This window comes from Myodes glareolus, chromosome 3 (assembly GCF_982192425.1).
Source record: "Myodes glareolus chromosome 3, mMyoGla1.1, whole genome shotgun sequence".
NCBI classification, from domain to species: domain Eukaryota; kingdom Metazoa; phylum Chordata; class Mammalia; order Rodentia; family Cricetidae; genus Myodes; species Myodes glareolus.
Window position 1 is genome coordinate 72,543,155 of NC_142028.1, and position 27,595 is coordinate 72,570,749.

Sequence of the window (27,595 nt, forward strand, 5' to 3'; positions counted from 1 at the left end):
TTCTGGGGAAGGAAGTCTTGGTGGGAGTCTTGATCCAGTCACAGAGCAAACAAGATATGACTGCCTTGCCAAAAAAGGTTCCAAGTCACATGGCTAACATAGACACGAATAATGGGCTAATATAAGTTATAAGAGTTAATAAGAAGTCTGAGCTAATGGGCCAATCAATTTATAGTTAATGTAGAGCTCTGTGTGATTTCTTTGGGACTTAATTACTGTGGGAACCAGGCAGGACAGAAAACCTCAGTCAACAGAATGACACCCATGTGGACAACTGCATCCACAAAAAGCCTGAGAGAGCTTGGGAAGTAATTCTAGATACAAAATAACAGCATTACACATGGTTTCTTGGTAGCAGCAATTTCTTGGGTCTGATCTGCTTGCTAGAGGCAAGCAAGTGCTCTCATTTAAGAGAGGCTTCCTAACCCAGCTTTAGCTGCAAAACCTTGCAGCTCTTTTAAGAGGTCCTGCCACAAAACAAATGGTGTTGATGAAAAGCTAAGTGCATACTTTTTGGTTTTCAACTGTAGGAGGAAAAAAGCCATCCCCTTTTAAAATGTTGGCTTTCTGGGCCATCCTGCCAATGCAAAAGCTGACTCTTTCAGGCAGGAGGTCTAACTACAGAGAATTTGAATGTGGTTTGTGAGCACACTGCTGCAGCTTGCTTGCTGGCAGGGACCTTGAAATGCCATAGAATTGTGGTAATAAACATGGCTACAGCCGGTAGGTGCTTCTGCCATGAGACTGGAATCTCAGAAAACTAAGAAATGGGCTGGATCTAGCTGCCAAAGCCATGGCTTTAATCCTCTCCATATTGCTTAGCAAATTAAAGACTCACATGGTCAGAAAAAAAGAGATATACAATAAAGATAGATTCAAAGACAAAGAAAACCTCTCAATGGTGTGTTAAAAATATATGCAGGCTAAAGGTTAAAGTCTTTAAAATAAAAAAGAGAGTAGTTGGATGTGGTGGCACAAGCCTTCAATCCCAACACTTGGGAGACAAAGGCAGACAGACCTCTGTGAATTCAAGGTGTAGTGGCACACATCTTTAATTCCAACACTTGGGAGGCAGAGGTAGGTGGATCTCTGTCAGTTCAAGGACAGCCTGGTCTACAGAGAGAGTTCTAGGACAGCCAAAGACACACAAAGAACCTGTCTCAAAAAGTTAAAAATTAAAAGTAAAAATAAAAGAAATAGAGGTTAAAATAAAGCCACATAAAGATTAAAAATACACAGAGAGTCTGGATACTGTATGTTATTATGCTCTCTTTGAATTGCTTGAATGCTGAGGAAGGAACAACAACTGCTAAAAGATATTTGTTTATAAATGCTGCTGAATAAATCCAAGATGGGTATTTTGAAAATACCTTGACTTCAAAATTGAAGTCAAAATATATGTTACTTTGAAGAAGAGGTTTTGCTTTTGTTTCCACAGAAAGTGAGAGGCTATGGATTTATTCTGAGTTAAGAAAAATCAGGTTTGATCAAGAAAGACCATCTGAGAAATCTCTGGTAGAAAAAGATGGCCCAGATGTCTGAGTTCTATATCCAGAACAGATTCAAGACTGTTGCCTGAGATGATCAAGCCTCACAAGATACTCTAGTCAGGACTTGATCATAATTCTAAATTTTCTTTAGGTTCCCATAAGATTATCAGCACCTTCAACCAGTATGAGGGAGCCTGGAAAACTGCGCCCACATTCCCAAAAAATGGACTATGGATATTTTTCTTTGTTAGGATGTTGATTACAAGTTGTTATGGCTAATGGTCAGGAGAAAGCTAAACAAGGAATATTAGATTTAGAGTTCTTGTTTTTTGTTTTTGTATTTTAAAGAGGGGAAAAGTGGTGTGGGACAATAGTCTATATTCTGTCAATTATATTTTAAATAAACACTGATTGGTCATTAGCCAGGCAGGAAGTAGAGGTGGGACAACCAGACAGGAAGTAGAGGCGGGTCAATGAGAACAGGAGAATTCTGGGAAGAAGGAAGTCCTGGTGGGAGTCCTGATCCAGCCACAGAGCAAGCAAGATGTGACTGCCTCGCCAAAAAAGGTACCAAGTCACGTGGCTAACAGAGACACGAATAATGGGCTAATATAAGTTATAAGAGTTAATAAGAAGCCTGAACTAATGGGCCAATCAGTTTAGAGTTAATGTAGACCTCTGTGTGATTTCTTTGGAACTTAACAACTGTGGGAACCAGACAGGACAGAAAACCTCAGTACTTCAAAATTCCTGCTACAGAAATGTCTATCAGACAGTCTATAGAGGCCCAAAAATGTTATTCTATTTCCACTTTGTCTGAAAGTCAGAGAGCTGGAACTTACTTCTATTTCTTCAAGGTTTTTGTCTGTTTCTACCTCAGACAAAAGCCTAAGGATTCAACTAAGTTCCTACTCCCTTAGGGAGATGACAATGGATTCTACCCAGGGAGTGGTTGGCCTACAGAATGTTTTGATCTAGGGTTTGGGCATTTACTTGTCTTGTTCTAGAAAGAGAATGTTTAACTAAGAATGTAGCCTGCAACCTTCAACTGATCTGTTCATTTCCTTGTATCATGTTAATGTGGTTTTTTTTTTTAATCTTACTCCTACCTCTTGGGGTCAGGGAATTTTAAGAAAATGGAAATTAAATGTGGGCGATTTCAGCATCCACTGCAACTCCCTCCCGGTATTATCCTATGCTTCTGTTTTATTATTTTCACTTATTTTTCTAATCCCCATACCCCCACCATGGTAAGTGGTATACTTATTGACGCTGGTCTCCAACAACAGTCTAGGTATGTAGGTCAAAGATGGATGCCCCAGCATTGCAGAGGAATCATGGGGTGACTGTCCAGGCAGCCAGATGTCTCTGTCACTCCGATAGTTCTGGAAGTTGTTTGCACTGCACTTTTTGTTTACTTGAGTAATATTTTATCCTTCTTGGGTCTCTGGTGGAGATTGAAGGCTATGTAGTTATATGTTTCCTTGTTACCAAATTCAGATAAGAAACTTACAAAGGAGATGCAAAGTTTATAAGGCTGAGAAACATAAAACCTTAAATTGTTTATCTAAAAAGATATTTTCAGAATGGTAATACAAGTTATGACAAAAATGGTTTATGTCTACAACTTCGGACTAAGATAGGATAGATAATGGAATATTTTCTCTAAATTTGCCAAATACAAATGGACTGGATATTGTAAATGCAATTCTTACCTGATATTTGTTTTTATTGTATATTGTTTTATTGTTAGAGTTAAAACCTTTCTTTTTTAGACAAAAGGGGGAAATGTTGTGGAATATTCCTTTACACTGTATGAAGATGTGTCCTTGTGATTGGTCTAATAAAAAACTAAATGGTCAATAGGTAGGCAGGAGTTTTACCAGGTACTTCTGGACAGAGAGAGCTCTGGGAAGAAGAAAGGCAGAATCATCAGCTAGATGGAGAGGAAGCAGGACGGAAAGTACAGAGTAAAGGTAACCGAGCCATGTAAAAGAATGTAGATTAAAAATATGAGTTAATTTAAGTTATAAGAACTGTTAGGAACAAGCCTAAGCTAAGGCTGAGCTTTCATAATTAATAAGTCTCCACCCATTTTTTTGTGAGCTGGCAGCCCAAAGAAAAATCTGACTACAATTATGTATTATCTGCTTCTGTACTAAGTAGTCAGAGCCCCGTTGTTTGTGCCACACCAAGTGCTTGCCCTAACACAATCTACCTTGACCTCATTCTCTGCTGAGCTGTCAGCTATGAAAGGCGTCACAGAGAGCCAGGCATAGCCAGAGGGCAAGGTGCCTAGCTGACTCAAGACTGCACCAGGAGGGGAATTACTCCTGATGTTCAGAACAAGTTCAGGCTGGGATTAGAAGCCCCAGAGTTGTCATTTTGAAGATGATTTTAGATGGAGACTTTTTGAGTGAGCCCTTTATCAGGTCAGCATTCACGGGTCAAGAAGAGAATCTAGGGAGATCCAGAAGGAGAGGCCTATAAAATTAGAAAAAAAATTGAATGTGGTTTCCTAGAAGCCAAGGGAAGAACATTTTAGGGAGGGATGACCAGCTGGGCCATACAATGTTACAGAAAATGTCAGGTTAGGGGGCTGGTTTTTGGGACACACTATGGCTGCACATAGAAGCTTATAGGAAGACTGGGTCTAAAGTTAGGGAAACAAGCTGTCTGGATATGTGTGCACACCCCTCTCTGCACACACGTGCATCCACACCATATTGTCTTCCTTCTGGGCCTGAGAACAGATGAGATTAGAATCTACATTCAGGGATAGAGAAAAGGTTTGGGAACATGAACTTGATTTTTGACAAAAACATTTTTGGTAGAATTACAGAACATGAACTGGCCTGGAAAGATGGGTCAGGCCTCAAAGGCTATGGCTCACAACCAAAAAAGGCCAAGAGTTCAATTCACAGAGCATGAACAATGGCTGATTAGAACTCGCACAAGGAAAGGGCCAAAAAAAAAAAAAAAGAAAAAAAGAAAAGAAAAAATCCAGAGATCTGCAGAGCCAACATTTTTCACAAATTTTGCTGAAAAGTGATAGAAATGGGGGAGGGGTTAACCCAAGATGGATGTAGACCCCAAAACCGGGGCTCTGGGTTAACATGGGAGAAATTCTAACAGTTTTGCACAGGGGCAGTGGAAAGAGAAAACTGGTAATCCAGGAGGGAGACATCCCAGACACTGATGAGTTGACAAGCTTAGCTGGCACCTGAAGCACCGGGGAGAGGCTGACCTCTCCAGTGCAGCCACCTGTCCTCAGGAGGAAAGCAGGTTGACAGAAATTCTGGTGGTTTCCATTTTCTTGGTGACCAGCTGGGAGAGATTACGGGAAGGAGGCTGGAGAGGAGTGAAGGGGTCCCCCAGAAGAGCAGTTAGGTGACAAATTCTCTTTTGTACCTCTGGTAGAGGCTTCCTGTTGTTGAGCAGTTTGGGTGCGCTGGCAGGTTCAGAGTACAATGTTGGTTTGGATTTGGAAGAATCCAGAAATTTCCGAGAACAGTCCTTATAGAGGTCTCCTAACTGGTTTCTTGGAAATTCCACCCGTTTGAGTCATTTTCCTGTAATGCTAGTGTGGTCACGGCAGACATACCTTTTCTTTAACTCTTTCAGTGAAGACAGAAAAAAGTGGTAAATTGCTTCTAAGGAAGGAAACAGGCCCAACATAGTTCAGGGTACCCTTGTGTAGTGTTTGTGGTGGAAGGTATTAAAAACTCACATGGGTTTATGTACTCTGCAAAAGATACCCTCACCCCCAACCTTAGAACAGTGTCGCCTAAGACCATCCATCAGAAAACAGATTTACATTATGGTTCCTAACAGTGGCAAATCTGCAATTATGGAGTAGAAATGAAAATATTATGGCTGGAGGTCACCACAACATGAGGTATCAAAGGGCCGCAGCATTAGGAAGATTGAGAAACACGGCCTTATTAAGTTTCTACGGCTTTCCACCCACCTCAGGAGAATGAAACCTTTCGTCTGTAACGCTGTGCCTGGGGCTGCCCTTCCAACCTCTGCAGCCTGCTCTGGTTCTGCGAGGCTCTTCCGTGCCTCGCCTGGAGTCTGCACACAAGCCTTTGTTTCTGCCTCATTTTCAAGTCCTATTTCCCTTCTCTGTTTCAGTCTCCTTTCTGCCCCCAATACCACACACATGTTCGTTCGCACCCGCTGAACACTAACTCCCCTGGTCCCAGGCATTTCGGGAGGAGGCATTTGTAAAAATCCCGATTAACGGCTAGGAGCGGGCCCATTTGCTTCCCTGCACTAGTCCCGGTGTCGGGTTCCTGGCTACGGGAGGACACGCCACCGAGTGCGCGCAGCTCAGGGAACATCGGTGCACAGCACTCGGCTCGCGACCGTTGTTCCACAGTAGCCACCGTCTGGGCACACTGGGAGGAAAGGTAGGCTGCCTAGGAGCCGAAGCCGAGCGGCCTGGCCCGATGGGGGAGACGAGGCGGCATCGGGAGGAGGCGGCCGCGTGGCGCGAGACCACGAGATGGCCTGGCTCGCAGCAAGGGGGGAGGCGGCCGGCGAGTGCGTCCATCGGCTATGGCGGAACGAGGCGAATCGGCCCTCAGTGTCCTGCTTCGACGTGAACCACACGGCAGCCGCCACACTCGTGACGAGCTGGATAGTAAAACCCGGCCGACCCGAGGCCCACCCCGCGGCAGCCACACAAGGAGCCACGGGGGTGGGGTGGGCGTGCGCCCCGCGCCTGCGCGCCCTAGCCCCACCCACCGGGCCGCCCCTCCCCGCCCTCTGCGTGCGCACCGCTTCGGGTCCGCCTCCCCGAAAGACGGCTGGCGCATGCGGCCCGGCCGAGCACTGGCTGCCCGAGCCTCGCCGTGCTCGCGTCCGTCTGCTTGTGGCTGACGTGAGACTCTGAAGCCGGCCTCAGGTAGGCTGACTTCGGGGATCCCGGAGGAACAGCTCCCGGGTGCAGGAGCCCGCGGCGCCGACAGAGCCCCGGCGCGGGCGGACACGCCGCCGGGGTGATAAACGCCTGTCCTCACCAATCAGGGGAGAGGCGTCCCGGCTCCTGCCCAATGGGCTGCGTCTCTAACGGGAGCGGGGGCGGGCAGTCTCGGAACGCGAGGTACCGGCTCCCGCGCGCGGGCCGCGTGGCCCGACTGAGGAAGAGGGGTCGAGCGGGGAGGCCCGAGCATCCGGGATCGGTGTGGTGGAGAGCGCCGAAGGCCGCCGCGGAGGGGCTTCCCCGGGCCTCAGCCTGCCACCGGTGGAGCCGGCCCGGCGGCCTGGCGAATCCTTCCGGTCCTAGCCCGCGGGAGGAGGGGGCTTGTAGGCTCGCTGGGCCTCACGGACCGGGCCGCCCAGCCGCTGTCGCTCTTTCCAGTCTGGGGAGAAGATGCTGGCGTTTGGAGATGGTCTACGTCAGCGTGGCTCACTTACGGCCACGCACGTCCTTTTGACTCCTCAGCAGCCCGGTGACGCGGCTACTGTTGAGGGGGTTCTCGTCCCACTTTTTATGGCGGCGCGAACCCAGGCAGCAGGGGCCCCCGGGGGGGGCTAGATTGAGATCTCAGCACACCAGCGGGTTCTGATGGATTCTGAGCTTAGTCTCTCTCCCTCCCTCCCTCCCTCCCTTCCATTTTTCCTTTTTTTTTTTTTTTTAAAGCTTTCAAGTTTTTCATCTCTTGATCTATAGTGCTTTTGTGCTTGAAAACCTTTAGTGTCTTGTCATCTTCAGGAAAAAGTTCAGCGTGGACATTCAACTTTGCCCATCCATGGGCTGGCCCTTTGCCTAACCCATCCCTTTGCCCTCATCCTCTTTCCTTGGTGTATCCCCGGGACTCATCAGCTCGTTCACGCTTTGCTGTTCTTTAGCTTGGTTCAGTCAGACAGCCTTTAAGGCCCATTGCAAGGCAGGTCTTCAAAGCAAGAGCTGCCTGGATCCTCCCTGACTCCAGGTCATCCCTCCCTGTCCTCTGAAGAGCCCCAGGAGGCTACCTTGCTCCTGTCACATCGAGTACCTCTCCCACAGTAGGTAGTTTGTAAATGTTAGGAATTGGGTCCTCTCCAACTGGATCTTTGTGTTTTGTTTTGTTTTGTTTTGTTTTTCTTGCCAGTCACTGTGGGAGACTGCCAAAGTCCTCTCTGGTGCGGCAAGGTGAGACGATTCTTGCAGTAGCAGCCTGTTCTGAACTCATTCAGAGTGACTGAGGAATCTGTAGGAATATCAGAAATTTTCTCCGTGTATCTAATAGACTTTGAGAGATATGCCAGGTTAGCATATACCTAAAATATACCCAAGTTTGGTATGCATGTGCTAATAAGGAATCATTCAGTTATGAGGTGACAGCAAATCTCCCAAATAAACATTTAGAGTGAGGAAGAAACTATGCCATGTACCCTTTTGGGGTTCACAATCTGCGTTAACATACTGAAAACTTCTGAAGGTCATGGGTTAAAGATTAGTTAGCATTTCTTTTGTATTCTTTTTTTCTTTCTTTCTTTCTTTTCTTTTTTTTTTTTTTTTTTGGCCCATAAAGTAAGTCTCTTTTCCCTCTTTTGAGATAGGATTTCCATATGTTTGTAGAGTGTGTTCAAACTTGGGACAACCTTCCTTCCCAAGAGCACCCTTTTTTTTTCCCCTCGAGATAGGGTTTCTGTAGCTTTGGTGCCTGTCCTGGAACTAGGTCTTGTAGTTCCAGGCTGGCCTCACACTCATAGAGATCCACCTGCCTCTGCTTCCCTAGTGCTGGGATTAAAGGCGTGTGCCACCACCGCCCAGCTGTATAACCAGTCTTCAGACCCAAGAAACTAATGGAAAGTCCAGGTCCATAGACAAGCGGCTTGCAGGGATGGAAAGGGCCCTTTAACGACCCCAGAGGTGACGTGGAGCTCAGACCCTTTACTTTTGTCTCATTCCTCACATTTTCCCAAATGAGATCTTTGGAGACCTGCTCTTCACCACTGTCAATAGATACATCACCAGAAAGTAACTGGGCAGAAGGGGTCCAGCTCTTAAATGATTGCTGCCTCTACCCCTGGTGCTGGAATTAAAGGCGTGTGCCACCACCGCCCGGCTAAGTGATCCTTTATAGGCAACACACCCAGTCAAACCCTTTCTGGGAAACCCGATTGCATTTTGCAGAAACATAACTTTTGAAACATTGCATCAGAGAATAGAAAAAGCAGACTAGCATTCCTTGCTGTTTGAGGGGAAGGTATTTCAATCATTATGATTTCCTTGCCAAGTATGTTCATTCCTGTTACTGGGCGGAGTGGGGCTGGGAAATGCTTCCAGCATAACTTCCCTGTCCTTGTTCCTTAGCTTTTTTTTTTTTTCTTTTTTCTTTTGCTTTAATTTGGCCTCACACGGAGCGTTTCTAGAGGGAAAAAGTGTCTTTTTGCTAAAGTAAGTGTTTTTCTGCCATGGGGTGACTGCATTTTCTTTTTTTGGTTAAATTTAGGTTTGCTGACCCAGTGGTCTCCCAAGCTGGGGACTGGTGATGAATCTCTTGATGTGTCATCTCCTTGCTTGTTGTTGCTGTTTTCCCTAGTCTCTTGACTCTGCTGATCTTGCATCTACAGTACTTGTCTCGAGTGTTTCTTTTACTATCTGCCACTACATTCTTACTATCTTGGTTTAATGTGATCTCTGTTTGCCTCCTCCTCTGTTCAGTATGGGCTTTGAACTGGATATTTCACAAGTTCCATTTCCGTCAGCCTGTATCATCTCTTTAGTGCATACCTCGGAGAGATTGCTGCCAAGAAATATTTATTAAAATACAGATGAGAACTACATGTAATTGAAGGAACTGGAGGTTTTGTATGACTTCTTTTAAATGCTTAACAGTTCTTTCCTGTTGGTCAGTCTTCTAGAACTTAGCGGAGCTTTGTTCTCTGTGTGTTTTCCCAAACACATTTTTTTTCAAGAATTGAAATGCTCTTTCAATATTGTGACTTTTGCTCTCACATAGGGGAAATTTTGAGACATTTGCCTGATATCTCAGTGTCTGGCAATGATAGTGGCTAACTGGCTGTGAAGGTTTATTTGTAAGGTGTGTATATAAAAATCTCTGTATTTATATGTAAATTTCCCTTCTAGGTTAAAAGGGAAAATGAAGTACATTCTGGTTACCGGTGGTGTTATATCAGGAATTGGAAAAGGAGTCATTGCCAGTAGTGTGGGCACAATACTCAAGTCATGTGGCTTACATGTAACATCAATTAAAATTGACCCCTACATTAACATTGATGCAGGAACATTCTCTCCTTATGAGCATGGTAAGCAAACTGCAATTTTCTCTCTCTTCTAAATAGTAGCTGTGTCTATGTAAGAACATGCTAGCTCTTGGGGATTAGGTGTACATCTTGCATAACTTCCATTTCCTGCCTTCTAGAACGATCCTTAGTGTAACAGAATGATGCTTTTTCTCAAAATAAAAGGAAACCGCTATCTTAATAGATAACTTTTCTGTAATAGATGTGAAATGTGGGTGCCAGGTGTGTGAGGTGGCAGCAAAATGAAAGTTTTTCATTTCATTTAAAAGAAGACAAAATATGCTGTTTTGTGGCCTCAGTCTTTAGAAATTGTATGAGTAAGTAGAAGCTGCCGGGCGATGATGGCACACACCTTTAATCCCAGCACTCAGGAGGCAGGCAGATCTCTGAGTTCGAGGCCAGCCTGGTCTATAGACCTAGTTTCAGGACAGCCAGGGCTACACAGAGAAACCCTGTCTCGAAAAGCAAAAACAAAAGAAACAAACAAAAAAAAGAATTTAGGAAACAGGGCTGTTTTGTAGGAACTCAAGCAACAGGTAGGTAATGGATTTAAAAGGATGGGTAAACTTGGGATTCTGTTTGGCTATTGTAGTTTGAATTTTTTTTTTTTTTTTTAGGTTTTTTGAGACAGAGTTTCTCTGTAGCTTTGGAGCCTGTCCTGGAACTAGCTCTTGTTGATCAGGCTTTCCTTGAACTCAAAGATCCGCCTGCCTCTGCTTCCTGAGTGCTGGGATTAAAGGCATGCACCATCACCGCCTGGCAGTTTGAATATTTATAATGAGGATTTTTCAAAGTAAAAGCTGAAACTGAATAAGTGTGGAAGAAAACAGTTTGCTTCTTTGTTATTGAATTTATATTTATGGTGATGAATGAGTAACATATTCAATTTTCTTTGTTTAAAATTGGAAAAGCAATTTTTTTGTTTGTTTTTCGAGACAGGGTTTTTATGTAGCTTTGGGTTCTGTCCTGGAACTAGCTCTTGTAGACCAAGCTGGTCTCGAATTCAGAGGTCCGCCTGCCTTTGCCTCTGCCTCCTGAGGCATGCGCTACCACTGCCTGGCTGGAGAAGCAATTTAAAAACCTACCTTAAAGCTGAGTCTGGTGGCATAGGCCTGTAGTAATAATCCTAGCACTTAAGGAGGCTGAGACAGGATTACAGGTCTGAGGCCAGCATGGAGTAACCTGACCGACCTGGGCTACTTGTTCAAGGCTAGTTAGGATTATATAGTAAGACCCTGTCAAAACAGTGAAACTCATTAAGACCCTGTGCCTTCAAGTTTTAAAGTTCTATACTTTTGCTTTTTAGTGTTGAAATAAGAATCTGGAGGATATATACTGCCGTTTTAACAAGTACCATCAGAAGATCCATATATTAAAGGAATTTTATTGTTCTCTCAGTTCTAGGGGATTGAACCGAAGGCTTTGTGCGCTAGCATTGCCCATCCACCTTTGAAAAGGATTTTAATATAAAGTTCTTGAGCAGATGTTGAGTTCTCGGAAGGGTGATATAAGACGGTTTTCCTGTTTTTGAGCTTGTTCCCTATTTTGATGGTGGGAATGAATCATTCTTGGCAGCATTTCCATCATGAAGTTGCGAAGAATAAATGTGAAACAAAGGAATGGGGCAACTAGGACTATTTAATAACTGCTCAGAACTAAAGTGTGCTCCAAAGCTGGCTTTTAGTCAGTACACTCTTTCTTTGTTTATGTCATAGAAGCTTCGAATAGTCCTGCTTCTGTCTTGAACATTTGCTGCTTGGGTAGGTCTTTTGCTCAAGATGCTGTGTTACTTCAGTGTCTCTTCACCACAGTCTTCTTGATTGGGCTTTTCCCCATTCCATGCTTCCCAATAGTGAGTGAGTTCAGGTTGGAAGCATGAAGCACTCTTTTGGAGAGTAATTGGCAGTTGTCTTCAGACATTTAATTTTCTAGAAATAATGTCCTTGTTTTGTAATCTGGTTGTGCAGACTTTGTTCCATCTGAATGTTTATATTTCAAGATTGAAATTACACATGGCAAATGTGTTTTTCATTTTTTTGAACATGTTCATTCTTCACTGAAGGAGAAGTCTTTGTGCTGGATGATGGTGGAGAAGTTGACCTTGACTTGGGAAATTATGAGCGGTTCCTGGATATCCGCCTCACCAAGGACAATAATCTGACTACGGGGAAGATATACCAGTATGTCATTAACAAAGAGCGCAAAGGAGATTACTTGGGGAAGACTGTCCAAGGTAAGACTGGATTTACCTTTAAGAAAGAAACTGTTAGCCAATTTAATTTCTATTGAGTATAAAAATTTATTTTTATGTGATTTTAGTATTTTGTCAAGGTTTTACCAAAATACCCTTTCAGTTGGAAATTCAGAATTGTATGGCTGTTCACTCAGAAAATACTTTGAGAAAGCTGCTCTTGGCTCTAGTAATGACATAGGTGTTGTCAGTCAGCATGGCGACATGGTTGGATTCCAGAGAGCTGCTCCTTTTACATGCCAAGCAATGAAGGAAGCTTAACTGAGGCATTATGCCTGGTGGCTTGTGTAAGTGATGGGGAAATGAACTTCCATTGCTTGAGTTGGGAAAACATTCATGTGACACGGGCTTTTCATTTGATGGAAGTCTGAGAAGAAGTGGGCTCCTGGGCCCTCTTGAGCTTTCATCAGCTCAGTTGACATCTGTTGGCTGTTCTGGGATTTTCTGTAAGTAGTCATTTAGGAAAAGTGTTCCCTGCTTTGAAACGGTGGCATTGGGACTCCATGGGTCTAGTGGGATGACAGTATGCAAGTCTGGGCCATTGCTTTCCTCTGAGTAGAAGAGCAGATTTGTGTTTGATTTACCTTTGCTGCACTGAGAACTAAGGTTCAGCCCGACCCTGGCTAGGGCTGCCCTGGCCAGAGTCTGGTCCGTTCATTTCATAATTTTCATAATTTGGGGCTTAGCTCTGTTACATACTAGCCCTGTGAACACAGGAAGGAAAATTCTGTACCCTTTTGAGATGTGGTTTCCTTGTGTATAAAATGGAGGTGGTAAAGACTTCTGCTTTTTGAGTTGATAAAGAGTTAAAAGACTGCATCAGGATGCTGCTGCTCCACCTTCCTGGCACATAGAGAGGGTTTGTTGTGAATTAAGGTCATGTTGGTTGTGCAGTTTGTTCTAGTGTACTGTTCCTTTATTTGTCACCATGAAATGTTTATTGAATACTCACTAAGGGTCAGACCGTTAGTAATAACACAGGTACACAGGCCCCAGACTACAGGGATCTGTGGGCAAGAACTAGAGGGGAAGCTGCTGTGGTTGAGACATTACAGTCTGGGACAACAGCGCTGTCACCCAGTGGATGTTATGTGAGGCTTTAACTTAGTACTAAGGAGTTTAAATGTGGAGTAATGAATTCCGATTTGCGTTTGTAGATCACTTGGCTGCTCTGTGTGACATAGGTAATAGATATCTATGCAAGAGCATTGTTGCTTAATCCCAGGTCATTCCAGTCACCTGGGAATTGCATTCTTGAGTCCAACAACTGTGATTATAAAAAGTGTCCCACAGTAGCTGGTTATTACTGAGTCCTGGATGTTCTGCTATCTTATAAGACATTCTCAGAAGTAGAGGTCGTAATTACTTCTACTTGAAGACTCCAAGCTTAAAGATAAAGAGATAATAGAGTGAGCCATAGCTGGTGAGTTGTGAACTGAGATTTGATCCTAGGTGCTGTTTCTTTCGCAGCTTTGCTGTGTTATTTCTCTTGCAGTGGATTGCCTACCCTTTGGTAAACTGGAAACATGGCACAGGGTTCTGGTAGTATGTTTGCTTCTGGAAAACCGCTCAGGTGTAATGTACCCACTCCAGCTTCAGCTGAGAGCAATAGGGGTGGTCACAGGTTTTGTGTCCTTGTGTGGCTAGAAGAGTAGACCGCACAGCGCATGTGTTTGGAGCTGCTTAGGGAGCCACTTTTGGCTTCATTCTTTTCTCATGGCTTCCAGCAACAGTCTAGAACTCTGGAAAGGAGGCCTAGGGAAGTATGAACCCAAAGATTTATTGAGTCATTTAAAGGCACTTCAAAAATATTTTGGGCTGGAGAGATGGCTCAGTGGTTAAGAGCACTGGCTGCTCTTCCAGAGGTCCTGAGTTCAATTCCCAGCAACTACATGGTGGCTCACAGCCATCTGTAATAAGATCTGGCGCCCTCTTCTGGCAGGCGGGTATACATGGAGGCAGAATGTTGTATACATAATAAATAAATAAATCTTAAAAAAAATATTGGGGCTGGTGAGATGGCTCAGTAGTTAAGAGCACTGACTGCTCCTCCAGAGGACCTGGGTTCAATTTCCAGCACCCACATGGCAGCTCGCAGCTGTCTGTAGCTCCAGTTTAAGAGAATCTGACATCATTATACCAATGCGCATGAAATAAAGTTAAATAAAGTTTAAAAAAAATTTTTATGATCCTATTGCTTGTTTAGGAAGAACTTTCCTAAGTACGCCTATACCCCATTGCTTGTATATCTAGGCAAGAAAGTGTATCAGCTTGTCTTAACAGTCAATGTATTTGCCTTCATAAATGCTGATTGATAGGCAAGTATAAGTTACAGGTTTCTTTTCTTTTCGTAGTTGTCCCTCACATCACAGATGCAGTCCAGGAGTGGGTGATGAGACAGGCATTAATACCTGTAGATGAAGATGGCTTGGAACCTCAAGTGTGTGTTATTGAGGTTTGTATGATTCTTGCCTGTGTGAATCTATTGTCTGTTCATCCCAGCTCAGTAAGTCCCAGCAGTTTTGTTATAACTGGTGGTTTTTAGTAGAAAGGTTATTTACACTTAACTAAGGAGACTCATCTAGGTTTCATTCATTCATTCATTCATTTATTTTTTGTGGTTCTCAAGTGAATAAACAGTGCCCTCCTTTCTTTCCTCCTCCTTCTCCTTTTTTTTGGAGACAGGGTTTCTCTTTGTAACCCTGGCTGTCCTTGGAACTCGCTCTGTCGCTCTGTAGATCGGGCTAGCCTCGAACTCACAGAGATTGGCTTGCTTTTGCCCCCCCCCCCCAGTGTTGATATTCAAGGTGTGTGTCACCACTACCTGATTCCAGGTACCTTTCAAGCCCAGTCATTTTCTTAAAATACCGTGATGATATCTTCAATATTTTCAGGGAAATCAGGAGTCCCTAATAGTATCAACTTTGAGCACAAAGCAGTGTCTGAAGATTGACATTCTGTAAGGCTAGGAGTTTGCAGTTACACTGCAATCTGGACACTGAATGGTAGAAATTCAGTGTTAACCTCTGAGATGGTGTGTCCTTTCAGCTTGGTGGCACAGTGGGAGACATTGAAAGCATGCCCTTCATTGAGGCCTTCCGCCAGTTCCAGTTCAAGGTCAAGAGGGAGAACTTTTGTAATATACACGTCAGTTTGGTTCCTCAGGTAAGTTATACAGTTTGGTTCTAAGCTTTCAACACTGGAGGTACAAGAAATAGGAAATAAAGAACTTCTGTGAGTTTATTACAATCACATGCTTTATTTATTTGGTGTATGTAGCTGAGTCTTCTTGCCAGTTCGTGTTTTGAAAGAGTAAATGGAAAAATGAATCAGGATTCATTGTAATAAAGGTGGTAGATTGAACATGTATGCTTGCTTTGCTATCTGTCAAAATCAGAGTGAAGTAATTTTTTTAAGACAGAAAATCAAAAAAGAGCATGGAGATGAGTTGGCAGTAATAAAAGTAAGGAATTTACAAAGCACACTGACACATAAAGACTGAGCAACCTTGGGTGTGCACCTGCAGCAGGGGGAGCTGAGAAGCCATCCTTTTTGCCCTGTGGCCCCCCCAGAGGCTCATGATAGGCAATGTCAGGCTCTTCTGGGAGCAGGACGAGCATAGGGCTCACAGCAAAGACCTGCTTGCTTTTGCACCCAGTCAGGCATCTGCGTCTCTTTCTATAAGATAGCCCTGGGGAGAGTGTCTGACAAGCAGACACTGTGGAGGGTTGAGAGCAGTGATGCTGAACCATAAACATGCTGTGTTGCCGAGATGCTTACTGTCTTCTACCTGTTGGTTCTCGGAGTCTTCAGAGCCAGGCTGGGCCCCTCCACATGGGAAGTCTGAGACTTCTGTTATTGTGACTAGCCTAGGAGAAGACACTGCTCCTAAGGCTCCCCAGTCACCAGCCTGTCTTTTATAGGGAACTTCTAGTTTTGCTTTTAGATAGGAGTCAGCAGCCAGTAACTGCATGTGTTCAGCAGGAACTGGATGCCATATGATAGGAGTGTGAGACAGGCAAGAATTGAAGCTAAAAGTTAGATAAAACAGGTGACAGTAAGAAGGACGGAAGCTGAAGAAAAACCCAGAAGTAGGACAGAAACAGAACATAGGAGAGAGGAGGTAAGAAAGTTAGAGGATTGGTCCAGATCTGTTATATATAGCAGGGTATCCTGTAAAGAAATAAGGGAACTGGAGGACTAAGAAGGCTGAGTCTGATGAAGCAGGACTTGGCCGATACACTCCTCCTAGACAAAGGGGTGGAGAAAGCAACCCTCATTGGAGAAAACCACAGGGTTGACTGTACGACCCAACATTTTCCAGCACTATCTTTGCTATTCTTTTTAAATTAAATATCAACTGAAGAGGGAAAAAAAAAAAGAAAAAGAAATGAAGAGGGAAATGTAGTCTGAATCACAGGTTGTATTTGGGGGGCCAAGGGCTATTGATTGACTATTTTTTTTTTAGGTTTATTTACTTATTATGTATAATGTACTCTGTCTACATGTTTTCTTACATGCCAGAAGAGGACATCGGATCTTATTACAGATGGTTGTGAGCCACCATGTGGTTCCTGGGAATTGAACTCAAGACCTGGAAGAGCAGTCAGTGCTCTTAACCTCTGAGTCATTTTTCTAGCCCCTGATTGGCTATTTTTAAAAACAGGCTTGTTTTATGGAAATAGATCTATATTCCTTGGTTGATATGTCATCTGTGACTGCTTTTATACTGAAACAACGTTGAATCTGTATGACAAACTATGGTCCACAAAGCTCAAAATAATAACAGTAGTAATAGTAATGGGCTTTGAGATGGATAATGTGCCATGATGTAGCTCAGAGAGGCCTGGACTCACTGTAGTCGAGTCTGTTGGCCTTGAACTTTAAACAGCCTGCTAAGTGTTCAAGTAATGGGCATGAGCCACGATGCAAGTCTAAACCCTAAAATAGTTATCTGACTCTTTACAGAGTTTACTGACCTCTGATCTGAACAAGAAAACATTTTTTTTTAAGATTTATTTATTATGTATACAACATTCTGCCTCCGTGTATGCCCACACGCCAGAGGAGAGCGCCAGATCTCATTACAGGTGGTTGCTGGGAATTGAACTCAGGACCTCTGGAAGAGCAGCCAGTGCTCTTAACCACTGAGCCATCTCTCCAGCCCAAGAAAACATTTTTAAGACGCAGTTTCTAGATTGGAAGAACCCATTGTGTGCTTGCTGTATCGATTCTAAAATGGCCAGCACTAAGGTTCATAGTGATGAGTGTAGCTACAGATATTCCCCGCCCGCTGGGCCCCCTGGACCAGGTTTTCTCTGTCCGCCTGTTCCTGAAGCTGCTTATGAAATAACCTCTCTGGCTGGATGGTGGCGGCACACGCCTTTAATCCCAGCACTTGGGAGGCAGAGGCAGGCGGATCTCTCTGAGTTCGAGCCCAGCCTGGTCTACAAGAGCTAGTTCTAGGACAGGCTTCAAAGCTACAGAGAAACCCTGTCTCGAAAAAAACCAAAAACCAAAACCAAACAAACAGAAAAAACTCTCTGAGGCTTAATATTTTTACATACTCTTTGGCTTATTAGCTCAGGCTTTTTATTAACTAATTCTTATATCTTAAATTAACTCATTTTTATTATTTTATATTACGAGGCTTGTGTTTTTTTTTTTTTTTTGGGTGACTACATGGCGTCTACTTGCCTCTACCTTCTTTCTCTCCACATTCAGTTTAGTTTTCCCGCCTAGCTATATTCTGCCTTGCCATAGGCCAAAGCAGCTTCTTTATTAACTGATAGTAATAAAACATATTCACAACGTACAGAGGGGGAATCCCTCATCAGTGAGAGTATAGAATAATGAAGTAGAAGACCTCAAAGGCCCTACAGAAAATAAAAATCAAGTCAGTATGCATTAAACATTCTTGAGGCAATGTTTCTTCTCAACCTGCCTAATGCTGCAGCCCTTTAATGCAGTTCCTTAGGTTGACCTAAGGTGGTGACCTCCAACCATAAAATTATTTTTGCTGCTACTTCATAACTGTAATTTTGCTGTTGTTATGAATTGAAATAGAAATAGCTGTTTTCCTGTGGTCTTAGGTGACTGTTGTGAAAAAGTCCTATGATTCCACCAAGGGGTCACAGTCCACAGCTTGAGAACCATCATTCTAAGGGAAGGTTCTTTCCAACTGAGAACTCTAAACCTAGCAGATCTGTCTTAAGTGTGGAAGAGAATAAAGATACTTTACTATAGACAAAGTATGGCACATGGCTTACCTGAATACTTTATATACTCAAAAGTATACACAGCTGAAATGGCATTGTGGGTCATGAGGGAGAGAGCTCAGTAGAGCATGCCTTAGACAGACTGAGCTGTAGCAGGAAGGCATGGCAATAGACTGGGAGTTGACATGGACTGGGGATGTCTTTAGTGTCAACCAAGCCCTGGTTCAGTTCTGCCCCCAAGTACAGATATGGAAAAACCCATTATTTGTAGGATTTAGAGAGTGGCAGGACAAGACTGTGCAGTACTGTCCGTTAAGCCAAGCTCCATAGAACCATTTGACCCCAAAGTATATGCATGTGTAACTTCAATAAAAATCAAGGCTGAATTGTACAATCAAATTTCCATTCAGAGGTTTAGAGAAAAGTCATGCTTGGAAAGCTGTCAGAGAAATGAACCACTTGTTTTTTTTCTTTTGTAAAACAGCCAAGTTCAACAGGGGAACAGAAGACAAAACCCACTCAAAACAGTGTTCGGGAGCTTAGAGGACTTGGACTTTCTCCAGACTTGGTAAGGTTTCCTTCAGTGCCTGCTTTTGGTGTTATTGACCACATCTAATTAAAATCTGTCCTCTGGAAGCAGGTGGATCTCTGTGAGTTCAAGGACAGCTTGGTCTACAGAGTGAGTTCCAGGACAGGCTTCAAAGCTACAGAGAAACCCTGTCTTGGACTCTCCCCCGCCCCCCTAGAAAAAAAAACCTGACCTCTGATGGGATGGATGTTTGTCAGCAGGTGTCTGGTGGAGAAAACAGGTCTTTGCCTGAGATTGGAGTCTGATTTTCTTGCAGGCACATAGGAAGGCTTACACTTCTTGTGTCTTGCTTCTTGCAGTCTTCTACCCCTCCTAAGAACATTGAGGAGGAGGAGAACCAGTTAGCTCCTGTAGTTCACTCTTAACCCCTTGCTGTCTCTCATGGTCTGCTTGGGATGTAGGAGTTTTGGTTTTGAAAACTACATAGTGGTGTGTTTGTGGATCATGTGCAGTGTGCTTGGAGCTGACATTTTGGTTCATCTCAAAGCATTACCTCTTTTTGAATTCCAGTTGCGGAAAGCCCTATTAAACCCTTCTTTCTGCTCCAAGTTCCATGTTTTCTTAATTACTAGGTGGTGTGCAGATGCTCAAATCCTCTTGACACATCTGTGAAAGAGAAAATATCTATGTTCTGCCATGTGGAACCTGAACAAGTAAGTACTTTTCACCTCTGGAAATGACTTTACTTCTCCTTACCTAAAGTAAAGTCCATTTCTCAAGATGTGTTGTTCTTGTTGTGCCACAGTTAGTGACGAAGACTGTCTCCTAGATCTTAACACAGTTTTTCCTCTTACAGCTAGCTCTTACATCTTAATTTAACCCATTTTTATTAATCTGTGTATTGCCACGTGGCTGTGGCTTACCGGGTAAAGTTTCCTCCGGCGTCTGTCTCTGACAGGGCTACATGGCTTCTCCTAACTCTGCTGCCTTTCTCCCAGCATTCAGTTTAGTGTTGTCCCGTCCCATCCTGTGTGTCCGTTTTGTCCCCCCCCAGCTCTATTCTGCCCTATTACAGGCCAATGATTCTTTTCATTAACCAATAAAAGCCACACAAATACAAAAGGACTTTTTCCCCATCATCTTCCCGTAGTGCATCTAATTTTAATCATATGTAAATTTAACACAGTCATAAGATGGTATATAGGGGATTCTCCCTAAAAGAAGGTTAGAGGATACAGTTTTGCCTTATTTAAGGAGGTACACACCAAACAAGTTCAGGCCAGATCAAACCTATTTTTCATTCTCAGATTTGTTAGGAGGTTTCTTAAATAAAAACTGTCTAAATTTGGCTGTCACAACTTCACTGGCAGGGAAATTTACAGTATTGTTCAGAGATGGTAGGGCATGTAGCCTGGTGCAGGTTGGGGGTTGAGGAAATCTGAGATTACTGGGTACACTGTTTGAAGATGGGCATGCATGCATAATATGTGCAAGTGAAGGAACAAGGTTGTCAAATACATTATTAAAAGGTGTGTGGGTGTGGGTGTACATAACGTCAAACCAAGTGTGGGTCCCAAACTAAACTGTCTCCTGTGTTTGTCTAAGTACTTATGAAAAGCTTTTACTACAGCTGGGCAATGGTGATGCATTCATTTAATCTCAGCACTCAGGGAAGCAGAAGCAGGCAAATCTCTGAGTTCAAGGGCAGCCTGGTCTATAGGGTGAGTTCCAGGACAACTGGAGATACACAGAGAAACCTTGTCTGGAAAAATCAAAGCTTTTACCGCACCCGTCTTAACGCTCAGAGCTAATCACTTCCCTCTCTAGGTTGCTTCTGTATTTGAGATACGCTGCTGGTGAGTCTGTCATGTGCTCCCTGATGTATATGTACACATGCATCCATTTTACATTCCTGGTATCTGGTGTCCAGGATGTTGTGGCTGCCACGTGCATTTTAGTCTGTTACTGTGTTTAATGTCTATGCTTTGTTATGGAAGCTCTAGTGGGTATAAATAGAGCTTATAGAGTTGGTCAGTGTATTGGGATATCTTTTTTTTTAACTTTATTTATTTTATGTGTATGAGTGTTTTGTTTGCATGTGTGTTTGTATACTGTGTGCCTGCCTAATACCTGCAGAAGCCAGAAGTGGGCATTGGATCTTGAGCTGGAGTTGTAGATGGTTGTGAAGTACTTTGTGGGTGTTGGAACTTGAACCTAGGTCCTTTGTAAGAACAGCCAGTGTTGAGGCTGGAGAGATGGCTCAGAGGTTAAGAGCACTGACTGCTCTTCCAGAGGTCCTGAGTTCAGTTTCCAGAACCACATCACATGGTGGTTCACAACCATCTGTAATGAGATCTGGTGCCCTCTTCTGACCTGCAGTCATACATGGAGGCCAAATGTTGTATACATAATAGCAGCCAGTATTCTTAACAGCTGAGGTACAGGCAAGGAGTTTCCACATGAGTCTGTAGAGTTTGTTTCATTGCCCCATGACTGAGGGTCAGGACACCAAACAGAAGAGCCTAGCTAACTTGGTTGGGGACAGCAAAACAGGGGCTTTAGAATGAGAGCAGTCCACTTAATGAGATTTGGAGGAGAGTCCCGAGTGTTGGGATTAGAGGTGTGTGCCACCACCGCCTGACTTGACTTTGCCCCCCCCCCGCCTTAACTTTTCTTATTTCTCACCTCCATTTGGTTTTCTACCTTTTTCCTACTCTGTGAACCCCCTTCTACTTTAATGTCCTGTATTTGTTTTTAGAAATCTAGATTACTTATGGGAGAGAAGCCAAGTTCCACTTTAAAATGGCCCAGTGCAGTAGATTTCAAATTTGACTGCACATTTGGATAAGCTGGGAGCCTGCCACTTCCAGAGAGCTGGACCTGAGTGATCGTGCAATATGGCATAGACTTAAAAATTCTTACAAACTCCCTTATGGATTCTTCTGTGTAGCTGAGTTTGAGAATCACCGATTCTGTTATATGTGGGCATATTTTCGGTGTTTTTTGAGATAACCTAAGGTGGTGTACAACTTAAGCTTCCTTGCCTTAGCCTCCTGAGTGCAGGAATTACAGGTGTGCACCACTACATCTGGATCTTTTTAAAGGATTTTTGCATCCATGTTCATAATAGGCTCCATTCACTTATTTTCTATTCTTGAATCAGTTACAAGTTTATCTTTTATAGAAAAATCACTTTTTTTGTTCCAAATTAAAGTTTTCCTCCATTACGATCATGTAGGTGTAACCCTAGTAACTTAGTTGTTTTTATTAAATCCTCCCCCCTTTTTTTTTAAAACAGGTGATCTGTGTTCATGATGTTTCATCCATCTACCGGGTACCCTTGTTGTTAGAAGAGCAAGGGGTCGTAGACTATTTTCTTCGGAGACTTGATCTTCCTGTTGAGAGACAGTCACGAAAGATGCTGATTAAATGGAAAGAGATGGCAGACAGGTTTGTCATAAGCAGTTGGGCATGCATATCATGGGCTCCACCATGCTGTCATAATGGGTAGAAAAGGTGCTCATAGAAAAGGCTAACAAAGGATTTTATACCCAGCATGAGGACTACCCACAGAGGAGGACTTGGGTAGTCTAGGTCTGTTCTGAGGACTTTAGGTAGTGAGTTCAGATCACAACATTGTGCTGTAAGATCTCTCATCAGCTTAACAGCACCAACAGCAGCCTGGTGGCAGAGGGGTACATGTATTCCCAGAGCCTACAGGAATGCTGGCCTTGGCGGCAGCACTACTAATACCTAAGCTGTGTTTGGGAATATGCCATACTCTCAGCTAGAAAATGCTGAGCAGGGATGAACTGCTGCCACCTTGCCCTTAAGCTCCGAGGTTGTCTCATTTCTGAGATGTCTCATTTCTAGGCTCATGGCCTAGAGCAGGGTGAGTCAAACTGTAGTTGGAAAATAACTGTGACAGTGTAAGCACACATAGATGGAGTGGAGTGCTCATTGTCTTGTCTGTGATAACTGCTTTCACTTGGACAGTTTCTTTTTTGTTTTTTGACCATTTATGTGGATATCCATTTGCATGTAGCTATAAAAATAGCCTGTAGTTTTTTTTATGACTTTTTTTCATAAAACTTGAAACATTGTTAGTCTTTTAATTATCTTAGGGTCTCTATTGCTCTGAAGAGACATGACCACAGCAACTCTTATAAAGGAATCGTTTAATTGGGGCTGGCTTACAGTTCAGAGGTTTAGTTTATTATTATCATGGTGGGAAGCATGGTGGCTTGCAGACCATGGGTACTGGAAAGTTGTACATCTGGATCCGAAGGCAGCAGGAAGAGACTAAGACACTGAGCCTGGTTTGAACATCTGAAACCTCAAAGCCTGCCCTCAGTGACAGACTTCCTCTAACAATGCTTGCTGCATCTACTCCAACAATGCCATATCTCCTATTAGTGCCACTCCCTATAAGCGTAAGGGGACTATATTCTTCCAAACCACACAGTTAATTATGTTTTAAAATGGAAATTTTTGATGATTATAGACAGACATCCTTTGTGACTGTACTATAATTTTTGACTTATTATGTTAACTCTCATGAATTGTTTGTCTAGGTTTTTTGCCCTTTGGAGTTGATTTTTTTGTTTTTAATGACATTTATTTATTTTGGTTGTTGGTGTGCTTAAGTATTTGCATGCCACAGTGTATATGTGGAGATCACAGGACAACTTGTAAGGGTCTGATTTTTCTTTCCACTGAGTTCTGGGATGGATCTCGGATCATCGTGCTTGTGTGGCTAGCCCACTGAATCATCTGATTTTACCCATTGAGTCATCTCATTTACTCTAATCCTGTTCTCTTTCTGAGACTGCCCTTTTGATATGAGGGTTCTTTTTGTTCTGTGCACAGTACTGAGGTGATACTCTCTATCGTCTTCCCAGGCATGTTTCCTCCTTGCAGAAGTAATTTCAGTCTCAATGATGTGGATGTTGCAAGTAACTGTCTTGACCCTTATTTGCTAGATATGATCGCTTGCTGGAAACCTGCTCTATTGCTCTTGTGGGCAAATACACCAAATTCTCAGACTCGTATGCCTCTGTCATTAAAGCTTTAGAGCATTCTGCATTGGCAATTAACCACAAGTTGGAGATCAAGGTAAGGAAGGGTGGGGTAGGTACAACTAAGGAGTAAATGGAAACAGCTTGTGTGTGTGTGTGTTTTACACATCTAAAAATTTGTTGGGTACAGGTATATGTGGGTACATGTGTGTATGTGCCATGACACACATGTAGAGTTCAGAAAATAATTAATAGAAGTCAATTTTTTTTCTTCCATAATGTGGGTCCTAGGGACTAAACTAGGTTGTTAAACTTGACAACAAATGCCTTTACCCACTGAGTCATCTTGAAGACTCAAGCCTTGTGATCTTGTAGATACTCCATACCTACCTGCTTTATGGTTTTTGGATTGCTGCATTTATTTTTAGGGATAAGAAAGATTCATGTTGGGTTTTGGCTCCAAGGAGACACCAGAGTATTTTCTCAGAAATAATGAAGGGGCCTTAGTGCATGGATCCGAGTGTCAGTCCCTATGGAATGGGAGGGCTTGGTGGGCATAGGCATAGTGCACAGCTGATGGTCCCAGTAGCTGCTCTGGTGAAGTGTCAGTACATGCTCCCATCAAGTGTCATGATTGAAGGCACAGACTACAGAGCAGGTGGCCAGTCCTGGAGTGCTGGGTATGCTGCCAAAGTGCTCTGACCTTCTGCCTGGGTTTCCTTTAAAAGGGGATTGTGATAACCGTTTTCTCCTGTGATTAAGAATTAAATGGTTTTACTTGGAACTGCTATATAGTAACTGCTGGATGTAGTCACTTCCTTTGGAAGTTGACTGGTCCATTTAGAGTTCTTGTTCCTGTTGCACTGGCTGTAGCTTCTCAGGAGATGGAGGAGAGAAGTGAGTGGGAACTTGGGGCCTAGTGGCCCATGAAGACAGGTTCCCACAGAATGGTAACATAGACCTGGATGACCCCATTTTACTATTTTTTTTCCTAGTTCTTTCCATCACTGATTAATTTTATCTATTTGAAATTAGTTTGTGGCCACCTTGTGTTCAATGATGGAGGCTGAGAGAAGAATAAAGAATTAAAAGCCCCAGTTTTTTAGGAACACTGAGGCTCTCAGACATAGAACACCTAGGAAAGAGGATCACTTGCTTTGGTAGATATGTGAGAGAGGAAGGCCCTAAGGAGGTTGAGAGGGCTTGGGAAGGCAGAGGGAAGGAAGGGTACCTGATATTCAGGAAGCATTTTCTCAACTGAGGCTCCTCTGTGATGACTCTAGCTTGTGTCAACTTGGCATAAAACCAGCCAGTACAGGGTACTATTCCTAAAATGTTTATATCTTATATTTTGTAAGTCATACTTTGATTCATGGAGAAAAATGGAGAAACCAGCTAGCAAATAAACCAAAAACCTATGTGGGATGGCCCGTGGAGAGTGTCCTCTGAACAAAGAACAGATCCTTTCCCAGTGACTTACTTGCAAGATCTAAATACTCCAAGTGGGGTGGGTAGAATTGGATTTGAAGGTTAATTAATCTTAAGGGGGACCCTTAATTAAAATATTATTTAATTTTATTAAATACTAAATTATTGAATTTAATTATGTTCACTTTAAACTGAAATTAAGGGAGATGGAACATTGATAATGTTATTTGAAAGTTGAGAGGTATGGTTGAATTCATAAGTTTCTGTTTTTCTCCCTGCCTGGTGCCCTAGTACATCGATTCCACAGATCTGGAGCCCAGCACCCTGCAGGAGGACCCTGTGCGTTACCATGAGGCATGGCAGAAGCTCTGCAGTGCTCAGTAAGTAGCCTTCTCTGCCAATCAACATAGACCTGTGCTTCCAGTGCTGAGGGAGGTCATTTGCCTGTTAAAATGTCTTTTAATGATTAGACAGCCTAGTAAATGGAATAATTTGTAAAAAAGTGTGACGTTATAGTTGGATCTGAAGAAATATACTCTCATTTTACTGATTCTTGTTTTGTACATCTTGTCATAGGGCTTAAATATTGTTTTCATCTGGATCATTTGAGTAGCCATCAGTTGAGTCTCATAAATTGTTTTTGATAGCTGCTGCTATTATTTCTAATGCAGGGCCATGTGCTCTGTCACTAAACCACATCCCCAGGTCCTCAGGTTTCTCTGCTTAGCCCTGTTTGTCCTAGAACTCTAGATCTGCCTGCCTCTGCCTCCCAATCATTGGTATTGAAGGCATGCTCTACTATGCCCAGTTAGATTTTTCTTAAAACAATAAAAACTAGAAGGAAGTCTGACTGCACTAGAGCAGTCAGTGTTATGAGGCTCTGAACCACTGCTGATTTGCTTGGTCAGTGTGGTGCACTGCTGAGGAGGAAAGGCCCCTCATGGAAACTGAGAGGAGCACTGGAATCCGGAGGAAACGTGAGCTGACTGCACTTTGAACATACCCATAGTCTAGTACTTAGGCTGAGGCAGGAGGATTGTGAGTTTGGAGCCAGTCTGGGCTATACTGAAAGACCTATCTCAGAAAAGAAATATGAGTGATGAATTAGGGTCAAGGACAGTAGCAGCAGCATCCTGATAGCCCAACTTTCTGATTGCAGTAAGTTCACTGTGTTTACATTCACAGAATGTGTACCCACAGTCTTCCAGCTAGTCTCTGACCCTGGGGGCTTAGATATATGGGAAGTTAGTTCATGCACGGCTCAGTGTTTTGACAATGGCTTCTTTGGTATGATTGAGGACTGGATTAGTGGAAAAGGGAAGTTGCTTTGTGGTCTTCTCTCTGCAGTGGAGTGTTGGTTCCAGGAGGATTTGGTGTTCGGGGAACAGAAGGAAAAATTCAAGCAATTGCCTGGGCTCGGAAACAGAAGAAGCCTTTTTTGGGTAAGGAGCTCTGCTGTGCCCTCTTCACTCTGGAGAGAGAAGAATGAGGAAGTTGCCAGTGGAACAAGACATACACATATTTTTTTTTTCTTTTCTAGAGAGGAGAGGAATTTTCTGGGGGAAATTCAATTATATTTACTTATGTATGTGTGTGTAGGGGCATGTCATGGCATGTAGAAGCCAGAGAACTACTTGCCATGCTTCTCTCCTTCCACTATTTTGTCCCAGGAATTGAGCTTAGGTTATCAGGCTTAGGTTAGCACTTTTAGCTACTGAGTCATCTCATTGGCCCTCAGATTCGTAGTATGGAAAGTTTTTGAGCTACATGTAAATGACAAGGAATTTTGAGAAAGTGGACTGAGGTAGGAAATGTGGTTTACAGTGCATGTAAGGTTGGGCTTTGTGTCATCCTCACTTGGCAAAACAGCCAGTAACTGGGCCAAGTGATTTCTGGATGTTTCTTGTTGCTGCACAGTTAAGTGATTTTCAGCCTGACCAACCTGGAAGTGAGCACGTAATGAAAAAGGATTGGGAGCATGGATTTTAAGGTGCCGAGTGGAGTTTCATTTCTTTAACTGAGTAGCTTTGCAGAACCCTGAATCTTCATGTGTATATAGGTCCTGGTTTAATTCAGCATATAAGCTTTGGGGTGTTTCTGACATGATGTTAAGCATATGATTTCCACTCAGGACACAAAGACTGACAGGCTGGGGAATGGAGGAGTTGCCCTCTCAGTGGAGATTGACATTATTTTTCCTTCTCTTGGAAGGTGTGTGCTTAGGAATGCAGCTAGCAGTGGTAGAATTTTCAAGAAATGTGCTGGGATGGCAAGGTAAGTGTCTTATTTAGCAACTCATTCCTGGCCTGAAAGTCATTGTGTGCTGGTGGTTGAGAGCTGTGAGTATGATGCCTGTTTTCGCAGCAAGTCTCAGTGTTCAGGGAAGAAGGCACCTTATT

The 27,595-nt window shown here is 43.3% G+C and overlaps 1 protein-coding gene and 1 non-coding gene across 5 annotated transcripts in view; both read left to right on the forward strand.

Annotated features, from left to right (window-relative positions):
• The first annotated feature begins 6,248 nt into the window (after window positions 1–6,248).
• Ctps1 (CTP synthase 1) overlaps window positions 6,249–27,595 on the forward strand; it is a 28,219-nt gene continuing 6,872 nt past the window's right edge. Inside the window, exons 1-12 of one of the 4 annotated variants that reach the window (XM_048434557.3) lie at window positions 6,249–6,402; window positions 9,577–9,755; window positions 11,815–11,985; window positions 14,358–14,458; window positions 15,052–15,168; window positions 18,706–18,789; window positions 19,383–19,463; window positions 22,049–22,200; window positions 23,733–23,865; window positions 25,488–25,576; window positions 26,544–26,638; window positions 27,408–27,470. In XM_048434557.3, the coding sequence (XP_048290514.1) occupies window positions 9,590–9,755; window positions 11,815–11,985; window positions 14,358–14,458; window positions 15,052–15,168; window positions 18,706–18,789; window positions 19,383–19,463; window positions 22,049–22,200; window positions 23,733–23,865; window positions 25,488–25,576; window positions 26,544–26,638; window positions 27,408–27,470 (1,252 nt within the window). In that variant the 5' untranslated portion in view covers window positions 6,249–6,402; window positions 9,577–9,589. Of the gene's footprint in view, window positions 6,403–7,134; window positions 7,633–8,758; window positions 8,884–9,576; window positions 9,756–11,814; window positions 11,986–14,357; window positions 14,459–15,051; window positions 15,169–18,705; window positions 18,790–19,382; window positions 19,464–22,048; window positions 22,201–23,732; window positions 23,866–25,487; window positions 25,577–26,543; window positions 26,639–27,407; window positions 27,471–27,595 lie in introns of those variants that run through there. The other 3 variants (XM_048434559.3, XM_048434558.3, XM_048434560.3) reach the window with 3 other exon arrangements.
• On the forward strand, window positions 16,195–16,322 carry LOC125400546 (small Cajal body-specific RNA 4). The gene has a single exon (XR_007231985.1).